Source organism: Zeugodacus cucurbitae, chromosome 2, assembly GCF_028554725.1.
Source record: "Zeugodacus cucurbitae isolate PBARC_wt_2022May chromosome 2, idZeuCucr1.2, whole genome shotgun sequence".
NCBI lineage: Eukaryota > Metazoa > Arthropoda > Insecta > Diptera > Tephritidae > Zeugodacus > Zeugodacus cucurbitae.
In genome coordinates this window covers 6,645,001-6,671,169 of record NC_071667.1, presented here as the reverse complement: position 1 = coordinate 6,671,169, position 26,169 = coordinate 6,645,001, and the positions used below count along the sequence as shown (strand labels likewise).

Sequence of the window (26,169 nt, the reverse complement as noted above, 5' to 3'; positions counted from 1 at the left end):
CCCATAAGAGGGCGATGCCACGCCCATTTCCCATTTTGTAAAAAGATCTGATCTGATCTGATCCTTCTGCTATCATTTCTGTGAAATTTTGTGTTCCCGACGTTTCTCGTTAGTGAGTTAACGCACTTTTAGTCATTTTCAACCTAACCTTTGTATGGGAGGTGGGCGTGGTTATTATCTGATTTCTTTCATTTTTGGACTGTATAAGGAAGCGGCTAAAATCAACGACTGCAGAAAGTGTGGTTTATATAGCTTTATTGGTTTGCAAGATATATTTAAAAAACCTATTTGGGGGCGGGTCACGCCTACTCTTCCAAAAAAAATTACATTCAACTGTGCCCCTCCTTAATGCGATCCTATGTTCCAAATTTTATTTTCATAACTTTATTTATGGCTTAGTTATAGCTCTTTATGTGTTTTTGGTTATCGCCATTTTGTGGGCGTGGCAATGGTCCGATTCTGCCCTTCTCCGAACTTAACCTTCTTATGGTGCCAAGGAACACGTGTTTCCAAGTTTCATTAAGATATCTCAATTTTTACTCAAGTTACAGCTTGCACGGACGGACAGACAGACATCCGGATTTGAACTTTACTCGTTACCGTGATCACTTTGGTATATATAACCTTATATCTAACTCGTTTAGTTTTAGGACTTACAAACAACCGTTATGTGGACAAAACTATAATACTCTCTTTAGCAACTTTTGTTGCGTGAGTATAAAAATACCGCTACTATAATTATAGTTTAATGAAAATAGTTACTTCTCTATTAAAGATATTAATCATAATATTTTTTAATTTTATTTAAGAGTTATTTTTAATTCGAAAGTATTTTTTTATTTACTGTTAAATTATAATACACATTGATTCAAAAGTTTTTTTTTTTTTAATTGGTTATATACTGATATTTAACTAACTAATTTTTATACATGCATTTTTAATTAAGTATAATTTACCACTCCAAGCTTTGTAACGGAAGCCAAATGAAAACGATTACTAACACTAATAGCAGAACCATTATCGCTAGCCAATAGCCAAACCAAGTATTGCGCAACATATATAGCATACTTCTTGTACTGTTTTTAAATTAAAGAATGCGAGAAGATGACAACACGTTAAAGTGCCACTACAGATGGTAGGTGGTGTAATGAAACAGTTAGTTAGAAAATTGTCAACAACTCTTTTAGTTTTTTAAAGGCTTCATGTTATTATTATCTGTAATATCAATTGGTATTATCTAAATAAACTATTCAATATCGTTAATTTTTATTTTTAATCCTATCTTATTTCCCAAATTTGTTTTACTATCACGTTTACTTTTTTACCTTCTCCTCACTTCACAGCCACATCAATTTATTTATTTTTTTAATTTCCAATGTCAAAATAAGACCGATAGATCATAAATGATAACTCTTTCTAAAAAATAAAAGGATGCTCTAAATTTAATTTAACTAAAAATTATCAAATTTTTTATTTAGTTTTATTGTAATTCATTAACTTCACAAGTTTAAATTCAATAATCAAAAAATGTTAAGGAGTTTTAAGAAAACAGCATTGATACTAATTATGAGTATGAGATAAACAATGGAGTTTATTTATCAAACTTATATTTTCCACTTCACTTTCACACTTCACTCAATATTTTTACAAAAACTGTTCAAGCTCCAATCTCTATGCTGGACAGACTTGTGGTTCACACAACCGTCAACTCAGACGTCTCAACTAGAACTTAAACTAAAACCATTTGAACATCGCTATCAAGGTACGACAGGCTCACGATTCGAAAACCAAATCCTAGAAAATGCATTTGTATGACATAGAATACACACTGTTTATTGTAAATAACACACGAACATACGGTTAGTTGTCGTCAGGTATATCAAGCAGTGATCGGCAGCCCGCCGAGCACGCACTGAGTGTAAGTCCTCGTTCGTACACGTATAATATTGTCTCGGCAAATCCTAGTTAATAGAAGAGGGGGCGGACGAGGCAAGCGAACTCGTGCCGAGTCTGCCGTGCTGTTCTCTTAGAGCTCTTTCACACCTGTCAACTCCTGTTGCGGCAATTCTTAGTTTATAGGAGAGGGGGAAACGGAGAGAGGAGTATAGCGCCGAGTATGCTGTGTTCGGCAACACGCGTTCTTATTCGTAACTGTTTGCTGCTACGTAACAGCGTTGCATTTGCGTACATTTTAAAATTAATGTATACAACATATTTGAAAATTTGCATTTTATAATTTATTTTTTGTATGTATTTTGCAAATACATATAGAAATATACATAATATAATTAACATATTTTTGGAAATGGAAAATAACGATAAAAATTAGTTAATGAAATATATTTTTTGTTTGGAAACGATGCGTACAAGAAGTTGAGAAAATAATATGAAAGAGAATGACAGAAAAACACGAACAGAGTTGTCGAACACAAATTCCTCGTGTGAATGCAATAGGCGGCAACAAAAGAGAATCGCCCGAGAATTCGCCACAGGAATTGACGTGTGTGAAATCGCACTTATTCGTAACAGTTCGCAGCGGCGTAATTCAGCATTCCTTTTAATTTTCTTTTCATGGTTGCATTTGCGCATTATTTCAAATGTATATTTACACATATTTGGAATTTTCAATTTTATATTTAGGGAGTTCATAAGTCGAGCCATTGGTCATATTTGCGATATTGCATATTCAATTGAAACAGTTATAAAATTGTTATTTTTGTTTTGCATGTAAAATTGTAATAAGAAAGATAGATAGATTAATTTTGCTTCCTCTGTTGCACCTGTAGAACGCAAAATAGTATGGTATGCTCACACATTACTATACTCATTCAATAGCAGCATCAATAGCACGACCAATTTTGAAATCCTTAAATATGTTTTATGTATGAAATATGCGTAAAATAATTGACACATATATATAATATTAGAAAATGGAGAATAAGAATAAACATTAACTAATGCAATATATTTGTGTGCTTATACTTGAAATGCAACAGGTGGCACCAAACAAGAGTCTGTCGATAATTAGCGACAACAGTATTCGTATATGATTGTTTCACACAAACTTGTAATTGTTGATGACAAGACGGCTGCATCCTAACGCACGATAAACATACATATAACTGATATCAAGCACAACAACAACCGCATGGTTGGGGACATTGTTTGTCTTGCATCTGTCTGTAATTAACTGTTCATAAAGACGATACGATACTATTGGTTATAATATGTGTGTGTGTGAAAATCATGGCAGCATCATGTTCACTTATTCGTGTACACTCTGCGAAAATAAAAAAGTTAAGTCCTAAAACCAAACGAGTTTACCTATAATCCTATATACCAAAGTAATCAGAGTGACAAGTACAGTTCAAATCCGGATAACTGTTCGTGCAAACAATAAATTGCGATATGTTGATGAAGCTTAGTGCACGTGTTCCTTGGCATTAAAAGAAGGTTAGGATTGTAAATGGTGAAATTGCACCACTGCCACGCCCACAAAATAGCTATACTCGAAATGCTATAAACACCTACAACTAAGACATAAATAAAGTTATGAATATAAATCTGGTACAGAGATTACATCAGAGCGGATTTAATTCAGTAAGAAAAATTCCAGAAGCCCAACATTTGATGATGAAGATGGTAGAAGGGCTGTACTCTATTTGAAATGAATACCTGACAATCTTGATAAATTTTTCGTTACTTGACTTGGTTGCGTGATATTGAACATGGATCTCAGCAGTTTTGGCTAGTTTTGTATTGAAAATATCAATGAATATGTCGGCAAAGTTCTTCAACATATCGGGAATTTGAGCCCACGCTACGACGAAATCAAAGGACGATATAACCAAAGATGTTTTTATGAGCTCCTAGAACGCACCTATGAGCGTTGCTCTTGCTACAATGTCAAAATCGTGCTTGGTGACTTTAATCCCAGAGTGGGCATAGAAGGTATCTTCGGTACAACAGTTGGTAAATTCAGCCGCTCAGTTGACGAGGACCCGCTCTCTCACAAGCGACAGCAGAACGATTTTCTACTCGACTTGCAACAATGTAAATATGTAGCTGGGCGGAAAATATAATTGAAAACGACCGAGGAATTTCCCAGCTTCCAGCTAGTTGACTTTATACTTGACTTGATTTATATTTGAATTTAACAGCTAAAACTGCACTGCCTTTAATTGAATTTCGCGGAGTGTACAGTGCATTCCCGTGTATTCTACAGATAGCTAATTAATAACGAAGGCGCTTTTGTATTGTAATAACAAGGCATCGCGAATATCTCACACATTACGCTGCAGTGCTTATCAGCAGCATTCAGATGTTAAGGGTTGAAATTTCTAATTGTTGTCTTGCAAATGCATTCTGTAAATATATAGTAGACATATGTAGATACATACCACAATATTAATTGTTCCTGGTGGTATTATTTGTTACCGCAATGTTTAATATTTATACTCTCGCAACATGTTGCACAGAGTATAATGATTTCGTGTCATTACTCAGCCATAAAGTTATGAAAGTAGTGGTTGGTTCGGAGGATCACACTTAGGAGAGCTTAAGCTATATAAACCAAACTTTCTGCAGTCGATTGCCTTACGTACCTCATTACAGTGTATTAAAATAGTTGAAATCGGTTAATAACCACCACCATGTTGAAAATTACTAAAAGTGCATTAACTCACTAACGGAAAACACCATAAACACTAAATTTTACAGAAGAAATTGTGGAAAAAAACTGAATTCAGCTGCTGTATATAATATTTTCTTACCATCCTAATAGCACGGATGGAAAGCGGGCAAAATTGGTTCACAACCACGACTACTTCACCTATAACACAATTTCGAATTACATCTGATTACTTCACTTTATATATATAATGGAGGAACCTTAACATCGACCTTATAAATCGACTAATATATGAAATATCTTAGCCAAATTAAGTAAGCGAATAGTCTTGGACATAGTGTTCGTTGGTGGTGAAAATGAGTGGAATCGGTTCAGAAATTACTTCAGCCCTCATATACAATATATGATAATTTTCGTTAATCTGTATACCGAATATGTGGAATTGTGTGTTATCTTAATAAAAATAAAAATAAAATGTTCGGTTACACCCGAACTTGAGCCTTCCTTCCTTGTTAGCTGCTAGATACGAATTTAAATCAAATGATACCATATTTGTGAAATTTTCTTTTGTGTCTTGATTGTTTTTCAATAATTAGCTTTTAGAAAACATTTACCTTAGTTAGTTAGTTTCACTAGATATTTGGTGTTATTTATGCATTAGAGAAATTTTTGAAATGACATGCAAATAAAGGCAATGCGTTTAAAGCCGTTAAGTTAGTAAAATCGTTGTATGGCTATGAAGCACCATCCTATAGCTCTGTGAAAAACTGGTACAACGAATTCAATCTTGGCCGACGCTCGCTCAAAGACGAATTCCGTGAAGGTCGTCCAAAAACAGCCGTTGTGCCAGAAAACATCGATGCCGTACGTGAACTGATAATGCAAGACCGTCATATAACATACCTTCAGATAGAGGCATGCCTATGCATTTCTTCCACCAGCATACATTGGATATTGCATGAACACCTGGCCGTAAAAAAGGTTTGTTCTCGTTGGATCCCGCACAATTTGACAATCGCTCAAAAAAGTCTCAAAAAAAGTGCTTCGAAAATTGGTTTGAGCGCATGCAAAAGTGTATAAATCTTGATGAAGAATATTTTGAAAAACAATAAAACCATTTTCGTTGATAAATATTCCTATTTTCATTACTAGGCCAGAAATATATATAGAGCCCTCGTATATTTATATAAAAAATATCCATAATGTCAACATGGGCAAAGGTAAAACTCTTACATCCACAGAAAAAGCGGAAGCCTTTCTTTATAAGGATACTCGTATGTTTAATAGACAAAAAGCCATTAAAATATATCGAAACCGCTGCACAAATACACTTGAAATCACCAACGACATATTGCATGGGATTTATTTCATGACATTTCATTCTAAAAATTCAAATACAATTTGAATAAATGATTTTTTCTTCAATCATTTATGCAATTGTAGCCTCTAAGAGAATTTATTAATAACGAGTTTCTCTTTGACCAATTCAAATGCTGTCAGCTTAGTAGAGAAGATTTTTTTGAAATGGGGTCGTTTTCATATCTTAAATAATAATAATAAATCTAATTTCGAAAATAATTCTGCACTTCTGGCAACACTTCTCACCAATCACAGCATAGACAGCTGAAGTGGAAACTCTCTATGTGTTGTGTGAAGTATAACTGCATATTTCTTCAGAGTTTCTGAGAGATTTACCTACATGCATGCATTTGCAACAGGTTACACAAAGTATTCTAGTTTTATTCACCTAACGGTTGTTAGCAAGTTAATAAATTAATTATTTTTAATTTAATTAAACATATTTTAAATAATAGTAAACAAAAGATAATTAATAAATTTACCAAATGCTTTGTAGCGGAAGCCAAGTGAAAATTATGAAAAACATCAGTAGAAGCAACATTTTTGCTATTAAATGCTGCATTTCATTGTAATGGTTTTATGTTAAAGAAAGTGACAAAAAAGTAAATAATACGCGGTGCTATTACCGATAGAGAGGCAATACTTTTTTATATACTTTTCACTATTTATTTATCTTTTTGTAATTTGAACTTAATTCATTTTGTTCATATTATTATAATTTCTTAAAATTTTCACGCTCGCTTTTCACTTTTTTTACACTTCACCACTTTGTTAGTTTTCTATTTGCAGTATCAATGCTATAAATACGAATTCTTTTTAGAATCTGTTTGCAGAAGGAAATGCAAAAATGCATAATAAAAGTCACTGTCAAGGACAGCGGTACTTAGTTTTATAATAACATACATATATATTATAAAATAGTATGCTAAATCGGTAATTCCATAAATTAGTTTAACATTAAAATATTATAACTTCAAATTTTATACTTTTATTATTTTTGTTTATTCATTAAATTTTTTTATTATTACTAAATCTCAATAATAATGCAACAGTGTAAAAACATAAAATTGGAATCACAGGTTTTCGAAAATTTTCATGAAAAATCAACTTTATTGCTTTTTCACTTAAATTTTTTTAAAACGCCACTACACTTTCCACCGTTTTAAATAGAACTTATTAATATAAATTAGACGCCGCAGTCAAGGTACAACAGCATCATTAGCTATCGATTTCGAAACTAAATGCTGCCAATGCATTTCCATAACCTTCCGTGCACACAATGCATAGCAAAGAACTCCAATACACGGAGTCTATTATATAAATCAAAATAACAGCAACAACAATGAAATACCGGATAATGCAGCTCTGCGGAACGGTAACACTAGAGCACTTCTTAAACCCTAAGCTGTGTTGGTGTTTTGAAATCTTCTGTCATTACCTCGTTTCTATTTTTAATATGCTCTGTGTGTAAATATTGATAACAAGTGTATTGTTGTAATAGTTTTTGTTGCTTTCAATATTATCAATTGCATTTTGTTTTGGTGTTTGTGTTGTTGCATTGTTCTAAAATAGTAAATGCATTGCTTGAGACGTGCATTCTCTCACTAGCTGATTATTAACGGAGACACTTATGTGTTGTTATGGTAATTCTGTGTTTGGTTCATCGCGCATTGCTCACGTATTATGTTCCAACGCTTATCAACAGCGTCCAGCTGCTTGGGTTAAGTGTTGCTACACTAATTCACTGCATGCTCTGCTATACTTGCAGCCTAAAATGTATGGAATTAATAGGCAAGCGTAGACTTTAAGGCTGTTTTTGTTTTCAGAAGTATTGATTGTATTTTATTTTGTTTTGTTGTAGACTTTTGGATAATACCCATTGACTTTGTTTTCAAATATCATGATTCATTATGTTTTATATTATTTTGATACTTTTTCAATACATACATCAACAATGAGTTTCATAACTAGTAGAGATTGGATTTGTTACTGTATGTTTAACCAATATTATTATTTCGAACAAATAGTGAGTGAACAATTATTACGAAAACATTTTGGAATCGCAAAGCTTTCTTGAGAACTTGTTAAAAATATTTAGAACAACCCTAGTTATAGAAACATCATGCATGTAAGAATGTTTGGGTTTGATTATTATACAGTTGTTTTTTTTTTTTGCTTTTCTCCGAACTTTCGCTTCGAACTTTGCTACTTAATCCTGTGGTAGATTTACATATAATCATATTTATTTACTTTTATGTATTTTATTAAAATATTTACTTTTCTGTTTTGTTAAATTGTTCAAATACCATTTAAAATTATAAATTATGTTTTTAATGCCAAAAAAAAACTTTTATAATTTTTATACTCTCGCAACCTGTTGCACTGAGTATTATAGTTTTGTTCACATAACGGTTGTTTGTGTCACCAAGAAATATAAGAGTTAGATATGGGGTTATATATATATAAACGATCAGGATGACGAGTGGATTTGAAATCCGAAAATCTGTTCGTCCGTCTGTCAGTGCAAGCGATAACTTGAGTAAAAATTAAGATATCTTTATGAAACTTGGAACACATGTTCCTTGGCACCCTGAGGAGGTTGCTTTCGAAAATGGTCAAAATCGGTCCACTGCCACGCTCACAAAATGGCGGAAACCGGAAACTTATACAGTGTCATAACTAAGCCATAAATAAAGTTATGAAAATGAAATTTGGAACATAGGATCCCATTAGGGAGGGGCACATTTTGATGTAATTGTTTTTGAAAAGTGGGCGTGGCACCGCCGCCAAATAGGTTTTTGGTATATAACTCACAAACCAATAAAGCAATATAAACCAAACTTTCTGCAGTGGTTTATTTTAGCCATTTCCTTATACAGTCCAAAAATGAAAGAAATCGGATAATAATCACGCCCACCTCCATACAAAGGTTAGGTTGAAAATTACTAAAAGTGGGTTAACTCCCTAACGAAAAACGTCAGAAACACCAAATTTTACATTAGAAATGGCAGAAGGAAACTGCACTGAGATTTTTTTACAAAATGGAAAATGGGCGTGGCGTTGCCCACTTATGGGTCAAAAACCATATCTCAAGAACTATTCGACCGATTTCAATGGAATTCGGTATATAACACTTTCTTGACACCCTGATGACACGGGTGGAATATGGGTGGAATATCGTTCACTTTATACTACATATATACATTAGGAACAAATGAAGATAGCGGAATAAAACTTTACACAAATACTGTATTTGAGCTGTGACATCACTTCTGGAAAAATTGTCAAAATCGGACCATGACTTTTCAAGGCCCCTGATATCGAACATGAAGAACTCAGTGCCTAAGGGTAATTTTTCACCGAAAATATATGTAAATCCCTCAGATATTTTAATGTAATTCATTCCCTCTGAATTTTTTTCTTATAACAGTTTCTCTCTATACCTGAAATGGTAAAAACCGGGTCATAACTTCCCCCAGATCCCATATACCTAATTATAAGTAATATTAAATTAAGGGAGCGTATAGTCTTCGATACATTGTATCTTGTTGGTGAAAACGAGTGAAATCGGTTTAGGAATTACCTCAGTCCCCATATACTATTTATGGTGATTTTCGTTATTCTATTGAACCTTATACCGAATATATGGATCGAATTGTGTTATCTTTATAAAATTACATCAATAAATTGCGAGAGTATAAAATGTTCGGTTACACCCGAACTTAGCCCTTCCTTACTTATTTGTTTTTCTTTCTGCACTATTATACAAAAATAGTTGATCAAAAACCAACCATTGACCCAAACTCACTTTTACGGCGAAATTTAAGGACTTGTTGAATGTGCTGAACTAAATCATTTGAATGTGTTAGTTTGTGAACACTGATATCAAGCACAACAACAACCGCATGGCTGGGAACGTTGTTTTAGAGTATAAGTCGTGTTGTCGTCTTGAATCTGTCTGTAATTAACTGTTAATTAAGACGACACTATTGGCTATAATATGTGTGTGTGGAAATCATGTCACCATCATGTTCACCTGTTCGTGTACACTCAGCGAAAATAAAAAAGTTAAGTCCTAAAACCAAACGAGTTTACACATAATCCTATATACCAAAGTAATCAGAGTGACAAGTAGAGTTCAAATCCGGATATCGGTTCACAACCGCTTCTACTTTCCTTATACCACAATTTTGAAATACATCTGATTCAGTTCTGATCGTTCACCAGACAATAGGGGTATTCAGACCAGCTCTGTTAAGTCGTTAGTCGTTACGCGGTAGTTTTTTACGCATTTTGTTTTCGTAAATTAACAATTTATTTTTCTATCGAGCAACGAAGTACCAACCTGACAATCTTGATAATTTTTTCTTTACTTGGCCTGATATCGAACATAAGTTTTTTGTATTGAAAATGTCAGTAAATATGTCAGCGAAGTTCTTCAACATATCGCTAATTTGAGCCCTCGTCACGACGGAAGAAAAGGACGATATAACCAAAGATGTTTCTATGAGCTCCTACAACGCACCTATGAGCGTTGCCCTTGCCACAATGTCAAAATCGTGCTTGGTGACTTTAATGCCAGAGTGGGCGTAGAAGATATCTTCAGTACATCAGTTAGTAAATTCAGCCTCTATTACAACCGACAGCAGATGGATTTTTTACTAGACTTGCACTCCTGTTTCGACAGCACGAAAAGACCACAATGTCAAAATTTTGTACCTGAATTTTGTGCCTCTCCGAACAGTTCGATACCAAACGAGGCTTCAAACAGGGGGACTCACTATTATTCGACTATTTCAATCAATTGCTGAAGAAAATTACACAAGCCGCAGAACTTAATAGAGAAAGTACAATCTTCTATAACTCAATCTTCTTCACTCTTTGCAACGGGTGCTACTATGGACTGAGTAGACAATTGAGTAAAAGTTCTCTCTCGAACTCGAAAAGTCCCTCATCATTCCGTCCTGATTTATAGTGCTGAATAATGGACGATGTCATCAACCGATGAGACGAGACGAGACGAGTTTTCGAGAGAAAGTTTTTGCTAAAGATTTATGGTCCTTTGGACAATGACAACGTTGAATACAGCAGACGATAGAACTATAAGCTATATGAGTTATTCGACGACATTGACATAGTGCAGCGAATAAAAAGAATGTGGCACGCTGGGTAGATCATGTTGTCCGAATGGACGAAAGCAATCCGGCTTTGAAAGCGTTCAATGTAATGAGGTGCACGCTGGTGGAAGCCGAGGAAGATTAAGACATCCACTCCATTGGAAAGACCACACTACTTAAAGGAGATGTGCTTCATACACTGGTATGTCTCTGTGCCAAAAATATACTAACTCAGGTCACTACTTCTTCTAGCCCCCATAAACATCCAACACAAATTTTCAAACCTCCGGTGGGCTTTATACCATAGACAGGAGTAATTATGTAAAATATCTTTACAAAATAAGGTGAACGTAAAATCTTGGATACAATGTAGCTGGGCGGAAAATATAATTGAAAACGACCGAGGAATTTCCCAGCTTCCAGCTAGTTGACTTTATACTTGACTTGATTTATATTTGAATTTAACAGCTAAAACTGCACTGCCTTTAATTGAATTTCGCGGAGTGTACAGTGCATTCCCGTGTATCCTACAGATAGCTAATTAATGACGAAGGCGCTTTTGTATTGTAATAACAAAGCATCGCGAATATCTCACACATTACGTTGCAGTGCTTATCAGCAGCATTCAGCTGTTAAGGGTTGATATTTCTAATTGTTGTCTTGCAAATGCATTCTGTAAATACATAGTAGACAAATGTGGATATACACTACAATATTAATTGTTCCTGGTGTTATTATTTGTTACCGCAATGTTTAATATTTATACTCTCGCAACATGTTGCACAGAGTATAATACTTTTTATCACATAACGGTTGTTTGTAACACCTAAAACGAAACGACTAAGGCTGCACCAAGAAAACTTTTTTGAGTCATTTTCATCATGTAGCATGAAAATGAATGAACTCACTGCAAAAAGTGCTTTAGTTTATTCGCAAACTTATAGGTCAAAAACCATAACTCAAGAAACCTACTTTCCTTATACAATTTTAAAGTCTATCTGATTCGATCACTTTACAATAGGGGTATACACATCAGCTTTGCTACTTCATTAATTGTTATTCGTTAGTTTTTCACATGCATTGTGTTTGTTATGTTATGGTGTCATGTTAAGGACATACACGTTATATGATCAAAACTATTATACTCTGTGCAACATGTTGCGAGAGTATAGAAACTAATCATTGCATTAACAAATATTACCACCAGGAACAATTAATATTGTAGTATGTATCTACATAGATACATATGTCTACTATGTATTTACAGAATGCCTTTGCACGACAACAATTACAAATACCAACGCTTAACAGCTGAATGCTGCTGATAAGCGCAGCAACCTAATTTGTGAGATATCCGCGATGCCTTGTTAATACAATACAAAAACGTCTCCGTTATTAATTAGCTAACGGTATAATACACGCCAAAGCACTATACATGCATATCTATACTTTCGCAAGATGTTGCAATGAGAGTATTATAGTTTTATTTACATAACGGTTGTTGGTATGTCATACAACTAAACGAGCTAGATATAGGGAGGATGACGAGACGACTTGAAATCCGGATGTCTGTCTGTCCGTCCGTCTGTGGAAATTACTAAAAGTGCGTTAACTCACTAACAGAAAACATCATAAAAACTAAATTTTACAGAAGAAATTGTAGAAATAAAACTGAATTCAGCTGCTGTATATAATATTTTCTTCCCATCCTAATAACACGGATGGAAAGCGGACGAAATCGGTTCACAACCATGCATACTTCCCTTTTAACTCGGAATAAAACCTATTCCTTACCTTATACCTTATAAATCGGTTAATATGTGCAATGTATATGATAATTTTCGTTAATCTGTATCCCGTATATGTGGAATTGTCTGTTATCTTAATAAAAATACATCAATAAATGACGAGAGTATAAAATGTTCGGTTACATCTGAAATTATCCCTTCCTTCTTCTTTATAATGATACTGCTATGTTTAATAGACAAAAAGCCAGTAAAATAGATCGTTATTAAACCGCTGCAACAGTACTATTGAAATCACCAAAGCAATAAACGACGTATTGCATGCAATTTATTTGATGACATTTAAAGCAGTATAAGTAGAGAATTTAAATAACAACGAATTGAAGCCACACACAAACATCACTTATTCGTTTCTCTCGACAATGCTTACTCGGTTTTTGTATGCAAATCATTATCTTTTAAGCCTACCTAACAGCGGGTGCAACCGAACATATGGTATATGGGCGCTAGGAAAAGTTATGACCCGATATTAACCATTTTTGGTACAAAGACACACTATTATAAGAAAAAGAATTCCTCTGAATTAAATTAAGATATCTGAGAGATTTACCGATATTGTTGATGAAAAATTACCCTAAGGTAGTGAGTTCTTCATATTCGATAAGCGTGACATTGAAAAGTTATAGTCCAATTACGAATTTGTGTAAAGGTTTATTACATTATCTTCATTGGTTCGTTATGCCTGTATATATTATAAAGTGAAGGAATAAGATGGAATTCAAAATTTAGTTATATGGGAAGTAGTCGTGGTTGTGAACCGATTTCAGCCATTTTCCGCACGTGTCATCAAGATATCAAGAAATATTATATACCGAATTTCATTGAAATCCGTCGCGTGGTTCCTGAGATATGGTTTTTGACCAATTTGTGGACTTTGTATGGGAGGTGGGCGTGGTTATTATCCGATTTCAACTATTTTCAAGGTGTGTGATGGGGTACGTAAGGGAAACAACTGCAAAGTTTGGTTTATACATTTTTGTTGGTTTGCGAGATTTACAGAAAAAACCTATTTGGAGCGGCGTCATCCTGATCATTTTAAGCGCATAAATGATTGATGAAAAAATCATTTATTCAAATTGTATTTTAATTTTTATACAGTCACAACAAAATTGCTAAAAAGAGTATACTAGTTTTTAATAACTTGTTTGTAAGTCCTAAAACAAAACGAGTTGGATATAAGGTTATATATACCAAAGTGATCAGGGTGACGAGTAAAGTTCAAATCCGAATGTCGGTCTGCCCGTCCGTGCAAGCTGTAACTTGAATAAAAATTGAGATATCTTAATGAAACCTGGTACACGTGTTTCTAGGCACCATAAGAAGGTTAGGTTAGAAAATCGGACCACTGACACGTCCACAAAATAACCAAAAACCTATAAAAAGCTATATCTAAGCTAAAAAAAGGATTATAACCACGCCCACCTCCCATACAAAAGTTATGTTGAAAACTACTAAAAATGCTTTAATTCTGTAAGGAAAACACCAGAAACCTTAAATTTCATCATAAAAATAGTACCGGAGAATTGCATTCAAAATGGTATACAAAATTTTAAATGGGCGTGGTTTCGCCCACTTTTGGGTCAAAAACCGTATCTCCGAAACTACTCGACAAATTTCAATAAAATACGGTTCATAATATCTTTCTGATTTCTTTATGATATGTTATGAAAATAGTCCAAATCGGTTCACAACCAAACCTACTTTCTATATACCAGAACTTGAGGTCGATCTGAATAGTTTACTTTACAATATATAAAGTAAGCACTAGTAAAGATATCGGAACAGAACTTTGCATAAATACTATATTTATAATGTGGCATCGCCCTTCTAAAAAGCGCCGACATCGGAACATAAGTATTCATGGACACATATATCGAACATGAAGACCTCAGAACTGCGAATATATTTTTTACTGAAATATCGGTAAGTCTCTCATACATTTTAAAGAAATTCAGAGAGAACATTGTTCTTCTAATAATATGTCTCCGTGCCAAAAATGAGTGAAATCGGGTCATAACTTTCCCAAGCTCCCATATACCTAATATAAGGGGTTTTCAAACTTTCAATGGACTGCATACCATTTATATGACAAATATGTGAGTCAAATTGTGTTTTACATTAATAAAATTCAATAAATTAGTTTCGAGAGTATAAAATCGGATACACCCTAACATAGCCCTTCCTTACTTGTTAATATGCTCTGTGTGTAAATATTGATAACAAGTGTATTGTTATAATAGTTTTTGTTGCTTTTAATATTATCAATTGCATTTTTTTTTTGTGTTTGTTTTGTTGCATTGTTCTAAAATAGTAAATGCATTGCTTGAGACGTGCATTCTCTCACTAGCTGATTATTAGTAGTGGAGACAATCATGTGTTGTTATGGTAATTCTGCTTTTGGTTCATCGCGCATAGCTCACGTACATATTATGTTCCAACGCTAATCAGCAGCGTCCAGCTGTTTGGGTGCAGTGTTGCTTCACTAATTCACTTCATTCTCGACTACATGTACTTTAAGCCTAAAATTTCTGGAATTAATAGGCATGCATAGACGCTGTGGTTTTTATTGTTTTCGAGAGTATTGTTAGATTTCGTTTTCGTTTTGATCGTTTTTTGTTTTGTTTTATTTTTTGGACAATGCCCATTGACTTGGTTTTCAAATATCATGACTCAGCACGTTTTATGCTGTTTCGATACTTTTTCCGTAATATCCACACTTCGGATACCAACAAAAATATTATTCCTATAACTGTATTATTTGATCTAGATCGTGATCTAGAGAATCACGAAGCTTAGAACATCAACAATGCGTTTCATAACTAGTTAAAATTGGATCGGTTTACTGTACTCTGATGCTATTTTTCAAACAAGTAGTAAGTGAACAAAAATTCCAAATATTTTTTGGATTCGCTAAGCGTTTCTGAGATCACTACTTTACTTACAGAAACAGCGTGTTTTTTGGAATAATTATTATACACTGATTTTTGCTTTTGTTTTGCATTTCTCCGAAACTTTCAACATGTTTCATACTTAATCCTGTGATAAATTTATGATGCAATATTGTTTTGATTATAAATTGTTTCTTAAAACCTGTCAGCCTTGCAAGATAAAATTCTCCAAAATTAACGGTAAAGCAAGACGTTAGCTAATTGGTTAATCCACCGCTTCCTATGACCTAGAAGTTTGTGTGAAATATACGCGCATTAAATCTAAGGCTTAAGTTAATGTTAAATACTGAGATTTTATAAACTTATTTATTTATTTTTATTTATTTTAATAGAGTTTTGGCAATAACATGAAGTCACTACAAAATAAATAGAAAATGGTGCGTCACTTAAAGATAAAAAATATAAAATTATTCAGCTAAGAAAATTAAATCTTAATGTGGAGTTAGAGTATAATATCTAGCAGTTCTAGACAATTTGAGTAAATGTGAGGCGCAAGCTTAGAGTAGAAGTTCTAAAAAAAATTAAGGGAAATAATTAAAATAAAAAATATTTATATTTATTTTCTTAACAAATTTACGTGAAATAATGCCAAAGGTGTGTTATAAGCACAACTCGCTACAGTTATACACATATCTACATACAATCGACTTGTTGCTAAATGCTACCCGGTGAATTAGTGGAACGTGACTCACTCAATGGTTTGTCACTTACGCGACGGTCGCTTGTTTACCTTTTTATTGTCGCATTTTTTTGCTGTCATTTCCTTTTTACCTACCGAGTGCTTAGTGTCACTTCGATTGCTCTCAATATGGTGTTAACACGCGTATGTTGCTAATTTTGGTAACGGCGGTGTTTAAAAATAGCAACAACTATAACAAGCACACATATTTAGGTATGTCCATAGTTGGGAAGTTAAGTAGAAGCAGCAAGAAGTGGGTGTGTGTGATTCACAATCGAAATAAGTGTTTTTACGAGTTTTTAAACACGTGTTAATTATTTGTGTTTAATAATTATGCAATATATATTTTTTTTAATTTTATTTTTATACGCAAACTTATTCACCATAACAAAACTTTATTCACCATATTCAAAACAATTAAGAAATCAAGTACAATTTAAAAACACTTCGACCTAGCGATATGATAAAAGCGAATAATTACAAAAACGATAAAAATAAATAATTACTAATTAATAATAGAATTGCATTCATAACGCGTTTGCCATAAAGACCTAATATTATCTACTTCAGTGATAAGAAAGCGTTTCATTTGCTGCAGGTTGACAATATAATGAAACCTTTTTTATGAATCACAAAGCAAATGAAGCGGTAAATAAAGGTAAATGCAAATTAAAGAGAAACAACAACAACAAATGCAGTAATTAAAAAAACTGAATTAGGCTAATTAGGACAAATTAGGGTATAATAAATGATAATATGGTTGACTACTTTTTGGAAAAGGTAAACAAATGTGAAAGCGATACCATTGGAACTAAAAAAATAATATTTAATTTTGTATATTTCTATTAATATATAAAGTTTTACGTTGAGTTAAGTTCTGCGACCAATATTGAATATAACTAAAATATATGGGAGAAATGTAAATTTCGAGCACATACATCCACATATACTATGTATCGACATAATATTCAATGATTTTTGTAATTTTCACAAGAAAATAATAAAGTTAGGTGCACACATATCAGCGCAGCACTAATGTCAAACCAAATGACATGTCTAATAAACAAGTACATACAGTACACAAATCTGTTGGTACCTATTCAGTAGTATATATATTTGTAAGCTTTAGAAATTGCTGCAAAGCTATGAGGGAAAAGAAGAATTATGCGCATTTAGGGTGAAACACGCCAGTGAAACGTGCTGCTACAAAAACATACACGCCAGAACAAAGTCTTCTGTGCCGGCTATGTTAGCTGAGCAAAAAGCAGAACAGAGCAAAACAAAAAAACACCAAAAACCTATTTATAAATTAAATATACAAGAAATATTATTGTATAATAAATATGTATGACAGCTAAAACAGACACCATGCCCACTGCTACCATATGTATAATATAAGAAAGGGCGAAAAACGTGCAAATAAAAAATGAAATTGAATAAGAAGTTACCTAAAGGGTTGTTGTACCGCATTTGATATGTTGATAAATACATACTCACGTACGAGTTTACAAGGTCAGTGAGACAGCGCATAGTTGAAACTTGATAAACATGTTATCGCCTTCTTTTAAGAATGCTGTTATATGTACATTTTTACAAGTTTTTGGATTTCAACTTTGAAAAAATACTTGTTTGAATTTGATAATTTATTTAATAAAAAGTTTTATGCAAAGTTCAGCCTAAATATAGGTAATGGTTTTAGTAATAAATAAATAATATGGAAAGTAGTCTACTATTAGGCGCATAACTACTAAATTTATTGTAATTATTTCTACTCAATACAGAAATGTAAAAAAAAAACTTAAAAAATAAAGACAAGATAAACAAAAACCTGTAATTACTTATCGCCAACGAAGTCGACTAAAATAAATCAACACAAATGGTTAGAAGGCGTAATTGGAATGGTATGTAATGAATGTTGAATGTACAAGTACATACATAGATATGTTTACATTATTACTTTGGAACCGTTTAAATGGCTTAAATAGCAATACTGGTAGCTTATTAATATATTTTTAGCTAATTCAGGGTTTGGTTGATGTTTAAAGTTTATAATAAATACCATTACTTAATTAGTGGTTTATTTGAAGAATGATTATATGCATAAACCTGTAGTGCGAATTCTAAATTTAAGATTAGAGCAAAAATTATTTTTCTAAATACCGAAGAAAGCCGTTTTCCAATAGATGTCTCTAGGGTCAAGCACTGGTCAATTAAATCGATATTTTTTTATCGATCTTGGACATTTGTGTCAGCATTAACCCAACAAAATATTTGTAGAGAACTTATTCTCAACTGAAAATATCACTTTTTGAACCGAATTCTCGACATTTCCGGAACGAAATTTTGCCTTTTTTTAATTCCAAGAAAAGTGCGGCTGAGACTCATCGACATTTCTAACCGTTTTTATACAAAAAAAAGCCTTAAATTTACCAAAAAAGCGGCGAAAGCAAAGTAGTAGTAGACCTAATAATATTTTTTTTCTGAAGAAATTAGATTATTTACCAACTGGAAAACAATTTTAACTAACTTTTTTATTTAAAACATAATTTTAAATATAATACTTGACTCAGTCGGCATTACAAGATTCCACTTATAATCATTTTGATTGACTTCGTGGCTGCAATTTCAAAAAAAAAGAACTATAATGCAGACATGTAATATTTGTATATTTAATTTTTGCTTACATATATGGATTAAAATAAATGTTTATGCACATTTTGCGCCTGAGTTGCTATGCACAGCATATATATGAGGTTGATGCATCTAAAATGCAACGATATTTAACATTTGCGATGGAAATAAGCACATTACATACATTGGATGCACTCAAACCGCAGAGAAAATTCTATTAAAACATTTGGTACCGTTGTTGTCAACCGATTTGACGTTGAAATACGCTGAAGTTGAGTTGTGTGTGCGAGTGTGCATAGCTTAGGTGATAGATAAATGCATATAATATATATGTACATTAGGGTGGCCCTTATTTTCCAAAGTATTCCGATTCTCGATCGCACCCCCTAGAAATATGAGAATAGCCAAAAAACTAGTATATACAAAGTTTTAGGTCAATCAAACAAGATTTAGAGGTTACGCAAGGAGCTTGAAATCCTGAAAAATTAAGAATTTTTGCCATTTTTATGTCTCAGACTTCCATATTTCAAAGCCACACTATCCCTTACTGGTTTTCCATACCGTAATAAGATAATAAGAATAACATTAGAACCGTTATAGCGGTATATCACGAGCATGTGACGCTTGAGAATGCACGTGCAACACATTTAATTTACTTTCATATTTGTATTTCTGTAACTTTATCATCAATCGACCGATTTTTAAGATTGTGGTAATTTTTGAAAGGTAATAAAATGCAGATCTTATTAGTGTGGCTTTGAAATATGGAAGTCGGATACATAAAAATGGCAAAAATTCTTAATTTTTCAGGATTTCAAGCTCCTTGCGCAACCTCTAAACCTTTTTTGATTGACCCAAAACTTTGTATATACTAGTTTTTGGGCTATTCGCATATTTCTAGGGGGTGCGATCGAGAATCTAGAAACTTTTTTATCCTCCATACAATTAAGGGTCACCCTAATGTACATACATACATTCATATGTAGAATATAGAATCTAGGCCTGCATCTGCGTATATGTTGACGATTTGCAGCCGTTGACGTCAATTGCATACAGTTTTAGATATGATATCGTAAATACATTAGTATATGCACTACTAAATATACTTACATATACGATATAATGTTGTTAATGTTGACAAATTTTAAGAAAACTACAATTTAATATACATACATCTCAGATCATTTTCTAATATCAATATAGTACGTCTTAAATGTATAAGCCACGATTTCGGAAATTGTAGCCGTGTTCGATTCGTAACTTTGTTCGTCAGTTGAATTCAATATTGGATTAATTGTAAGTGTCTCATTTAAGCAGTATAACCAACATCAATTATATCTATTTGTTATACTAGTATATTTGCTTTATGTCAGTTGTTTGTTCTATACGCCACTATCAAAACTTTCATATAATCATTGTAACAATATTTTTTGTAGATATATATGACTAACACTGCTTTTTTATTCACCATTATCTATAAATAATTTATTTACAAACCCTATACTTTTTCTATAAAATTATTAAATGAATTCACATTTGATCAACATCACAAAGTTTAATGACATTTAATAATATATGCGTGAGTAATTCATGATAATTATTCGATTTAAAGCGCACAATCATTCATAAATGCAAATAGTGGTTGTAATAAAAGCAAAATAAAATTATAATCACGTGTAAAAATATATAAAAAAAAACCAAAAACATAGCACACATTGTACATATATGTACAGATAATCGACAATTAAAATAATTAGATCCGCCTAACAAAACACAGTGCTGTCCTGCAATTAACAGCTATTTGCGACAATTGCAATTAAATATGACAACTTTATCGGAAAACAGTTTTCCAGCGGCTGTCGTCAAGTCAGGTTTACTAGTGATTAAGTAAAATAAAAAAAAGATTAATTGTTAAAAGCAAATTAAAATTTTTGATACTCATATATAACGGATTATAAAAATTGACGCGCTTTAAAAATTCAATTTGAAATTTTTCTATGAACTTCTTGTTTTCACTTTGCTATCTTGCAAAATTTGACAAGTGAACTATCATTACGTAAACAAAATATCTTTCCAAAAGCATTCGTTGAACCCTAAACAAGAACGAAGAGAAAGTAATATGCACGGATATATCATAAATATAAATATATATAATTTATATATGTATTTATATCGCTCAAATCTGTATATGAAAATCTGTGCCAAAGTGGGGTAAAAATTTTTATTATTATTGTACAGCTTAATGACTTAATGACACTACAGCTAATTGGAAAAATGCTCAAAAATAAAAATTCAATTATAACAACAGAGATAGACGTGTAGTAGTGCTCGCAAAGGCTGTAGACATATGATGACGTGAATACATTTTTGTATTTTTTTTTTATAAGAATTTCAATACTTGAGTTATTTATATGGAATACGTTCATCGATAGTACCACTTAATACTGAAATATACAAAATCTTTCTAGACAAAAAGCACAAATTTTTCTTCACCAAACTCAACTTAATCGCCAATAACCGTTAAATTATTTTTAGTGAAACTTCTTTGAAAATTACAGTAAAGTCGAATGATAGCAATCTAATTCGAGGGATGCCACCTATTTGAAAATTGTATGTAATTAATTATACCATATAATACACCTATTATTGAGAATTATTTCTTCTTCATTTATCTACTTATCCATTTCTTTATTTTTTTCTAGTTTTTATTTTTTTATTTTTCATTTTTCAATTATTCTTTTTGATTTTCATTCTATATTAATCTTTATTGATTTTTTTCTCATTTACTTTGGCAACCATTTTCTTTCTTTGCTTTTCATTAAAACGTTCGCCGCAAGGCTAAAGGCTTTTGACTTTACTCAGCTGTTTTGAAACGATCAGAAAATTAAAATTTGATAAATACGAATACACATGGATATTAAGTAAATATTTTTCAATTTCAAAGTGGTTATGTGCTGAACATATTATGTATATTTTTCCTAATTAATTTTTATAAAAAAAAAAATATGCAAAAATATTAATTATGTTATGAAAGATAATATTAAATGATTCATAAAACATTTAAAGATGGTGCAATAGCTTTAAAATTTATAAAAGTTGGCATAGAATCCAAGAATTTCCTTTTAGGAACCGACTATATTTCCCAATCACACTCTCAAACCTAAATTGTAACTATAAAATCAAAATTTTATTTACTTTCATTGAAGAATTTTTTATATTATCTATGTAAGTAACGGCACTCCATCTGGTTTCACAAAGGACCAAAACTGGTCTATGTGTGGCATTGTAGCCTGCCAGAGTAACCTAACCAAACCTAACCTATGTAAGTAAATAATTTTGCATCAACTTTTGTAGAACATATGTAAGAAATGCTTACGCATGAACAACGCGAAAACCACAGATGGCGAACGCATTCAAATAAAAGTATCTCAAGGATGCACAAGCAGACAAACATACATAAATTTATATATAATTAAGTATAAATAAATTGAAAATAAAAACAAAATAATTATTATATAAATTGCATAATAATTCTTTAAATGCGTGTGTGAGTGTATGTGTTTGTATGTACCTTAGTAACTCCGCACGCCAGCCCGGCTCACTGGAATGCGTCGGCCGAAACATCAGCATTGAGAGACGACTCAGATTGCGTTTAATCTCCGGCATTTTGTATGCAAATTGTGTACCGAAGAAGCACATATAATAAAATATCTAACTTATATGTATTGAACTTTTTGTATATATTTGTATGTAAGACTTGGGGTCTGATCAAAGAAATGCACTAAAAACGCATGCACAACTACACACGCGCACGCTATTACGGACGCTTTGGAATACTGACTATTGGACGATGTTGGCTTTTACACTCCTTCGTCCTTTCTATACCCCTTGTGGCTAATAATGCTGATCTCTTTGCTGTTGCTGCCAAATGCGCTGCTTGCTTGTTTGTGGGTGAACTCAGCTATTGACGTGGGGCACAAATACGTTGTTATGTATATTATATACTTATATATTTAGATATATAGTAGACTATATACTCGTTGCTTGGTTTATTGAATCACATACACTTGTATATGTACTGGCTATATCACATATGTTGGCTCGAATTATGATTTTTCGAATTTGCATATTTGCTATATTGCACTGTGAAGTTGTTGTAATTGTGTGCTTTTGTAATTATTCAATATTTTGACCAAAACTATTTTACACAGTTTTCTTTCTTTTTCAATTCAATTTATGGTATTGCATAAATTATGTTATATAGTTGCACGTTGTTATTGTTGCTTATGCACTGAAACACACGTCTGCCTTCCACCGTTGCAGGCATAACATTTGTCGCCGGTGAAGGCCAAATTGTTGCCGCAAATGTTGTTATGTGTTACACGATGTATGTGTTGTTGTTGTTGTAATGGCCGTTGCACTTGCAATTCACTTTGCCACCGCACCTTATGCTCCAGCTCGTATTTATGATGCTGTCAATATTTGTATTTACAACAAACTTGCATTGAAAATTGTTGTTGCGGTTGATTTTATTGAATTTACAGCTATTTTCACAATTGATTTCACTTGTTTGTTTGCCTTTGCAGTTGTTGTTTTTCGTCTTATGCAACTTCTCGACTGCAACACGCTTTGACACACTGTGTTGTATGTAAATTTTCTTGTTGTTATGTTTATAGCCTTCGGTTGTTGTTGTGCACATTTTCAGGCCAAACATTTTATCAACATTGCATTAACTATTTGTGATTGTCGGTTTGTTATTGTATTTTCGCATTGGTTGATTTTTTTTTTGTTTGATTTTCGCTTTAAATTTTTTGGACTAAAGGATTTTAAAAGATATATGTTAGAGGCATATATTTGAATGCAAACGATTGGGTATTTAAAATTGTTCTATATTTTAATATCACAAATATTTGTGAAAATAAAATATCATGTTTATTTTTTGTTTTAATTTTCACTTTATTTTTAATTACCACTCATTATTTTATTTTATTTTATTTTATTTTATTTTATTTTATTTTATTTTATTTTATTTTATTTTATTTTATTTTATTTTATTTTATTTTAATTTATTTTTTTTATTTTATTTTATTTTATTTTATTTTATTGCATTTTATTTTATTTTATTTTATTTTATTTTATTTTATTTTATTTTATTTTATTTTATTTTATTTAGGAGATCCCAGCTCACCATCAGCATACCGTCCACTATGCATGCTCGACACAGCGGGAAAACTATATGAAAGACTACTTAAACCCAGACTTCAAGCGGCTATCAGGGAAGCTGGTGGACTTTCCCCTAGACAACACGGGTTTAGACCGGGTAGGTCAACTCTAGGAGCTATCAAAAGCGTCATTGAAAGTGTAGAAGGAGCACAGCGCAGAAGCCATAAGTATAAACGAATAGTCCTGTTGGCGACAATAGATGTCCGAAATGCCTTCAACAGCGCGAGATGGGTGGATATGATCGACGCTCTAGAGAAGAGTTTTAGGATCCCAAAATACCTCAACACGGTTTTGCGGAGCTATCTCAGTAACAGGAAACTGTTATATCAGACAAGAGAGGGAACACGCCAAATAGAGGTCACGTCAGGAGCAGCACAAGGATCCATTTTAGGCCCAGACCTGTGGAATATTAGTTATGATGACATACTAAAACTAGAAATGCCAGACGAATCATATTTAATAGGCTACGCTGACGACATCGCAGCAGTAATTACAGCCCGAGATACAGAGGAAGCCCGAAGAAAACTAAATCAGGTCATGATACGGACGCAAATATGGCTGGATTCACATAATCTCCAACTTGCCACAGAAAAGACAGAGCTGCTACTTCTAACAAAAAAGCATATTCCACTAGAAGTTAGTATGGAAACGACTTCGGATATTCTAAGGACAAAAAAAACAGTGAACTACCTAGGTGTAAGACTGGACCCCAGATTAACCTTCTGGGCACAAATCCAGCACGCCGCAGTAAAGGCAGCGAAAATCATCTCCAAGCTAAGCAGATTAATGGCCAACATCGGCGGGCCCACACAAGAAAAAAGAAAGCTCCTAATGTCGACTACTATCAGCGTATTATTATATGGAGCAGAGATCTGGGCAGATGTGTTAAAAAGGGAAAATCGACATAAAGTATTGGCCAGAGTGCACCGGACCGCAGCGCTAAGAGTCGCATCAGCCTACCGAACAGTGTCCAGTGAAGCAATACTAGTTATAAGCGGAAATGCCCCAATTGACCTCCTTGCTTACGAAAGGAAAAAGATGTGGGAATTGAAGAAAGTAAGTCCAAACAACAAGAGCGCAATTGAACAAGTAAAGAAAGATACGGTATCAGCATGGCAACAAAGATGGGAAAACGATAGCCGCGGCAAATGGACGGCCAGACTTATAAGGGACCTGAACCTATGGACAAGCCGTAAATTTGGAGAAGTGGACTACTTCACAACACAGATGCTATCTGGTCACGGATACTTCAAAAAATATCTCCACAGAATGGGAAAAGTCGAAGAGCCGTCCTGCCTATACAACGACGCGACAGAAGATGATGCTGAACACACATTCTTTAAATGTGCGCATTGGCAACGGGAACGCACCACCGTAGAAGACCTAGTTGGACCAATAAACGCAGATAATATAATCAGCGTCATGTTGGAGAGCAAAGAGAACTGGAATATTATCCAGAAATACGTAGCTAACTTGCTACGTAACAAAAAGCGGGACCTGGACGCAGGTGTGTAGATGTAAATCTCTCTATGAGAAAAATGGAACGCCACCCTGAAGTAATGCGAAAGCGGTTCCAGGGTGGGCGACGGTTCCCTAGAGGGGGGGTTTTTAGTGACCTGCAAGTGGCACATACCATTGCTGCGACGACAGCTTTGATGATGCGGTAGGCATTTTCCACCCCCTCTCCCGCGAAAAAAAAAAAAAAAAAAAAAAAAATTTATTTTATTTTATTTTATTTTATTTTATTTTATTTTATTTTATTTTATTTTATTTTATT

The 26,169-nt window shown here is 33.1% G+C and overlaps 1 protein-coding gene across 7 annotated transcripts in view; it reads right to left on the bottom strand.

Moving 5' to 3' along the window:
- The window catches only part of LOC105210052 (G protein-activated inward rectifier potassium channel 3), a 99,031-nt gene that overhangs the window by 18,597 nt on the left and 54,265 nt on the right, over positions 1-26,169 (bottom strand). For 2 of the 7 annotated variants that reach the window (XM_054225298.1, XM_054225299.1), the window contains exon 2: positions 22,741-23,985. The exons of 4 other annotated variants lie outside the window; for them this stretch is intronic. In XM_054225298.1, coding sequence (XP_054081273.1) covers positions 22,741-22,868 — 128 coding nt within the window. In that variant the 5' untranslated portion in view covers positions 22,869-23,985. Of the gene's footprint in view, positions 1-6,471; positions 6,985-22,740; positions 23,986-26,169 lie in introns of those variants that run through there. One more of the 7 variants, XM_054225300.1, reaches the window with a different exon arrangement.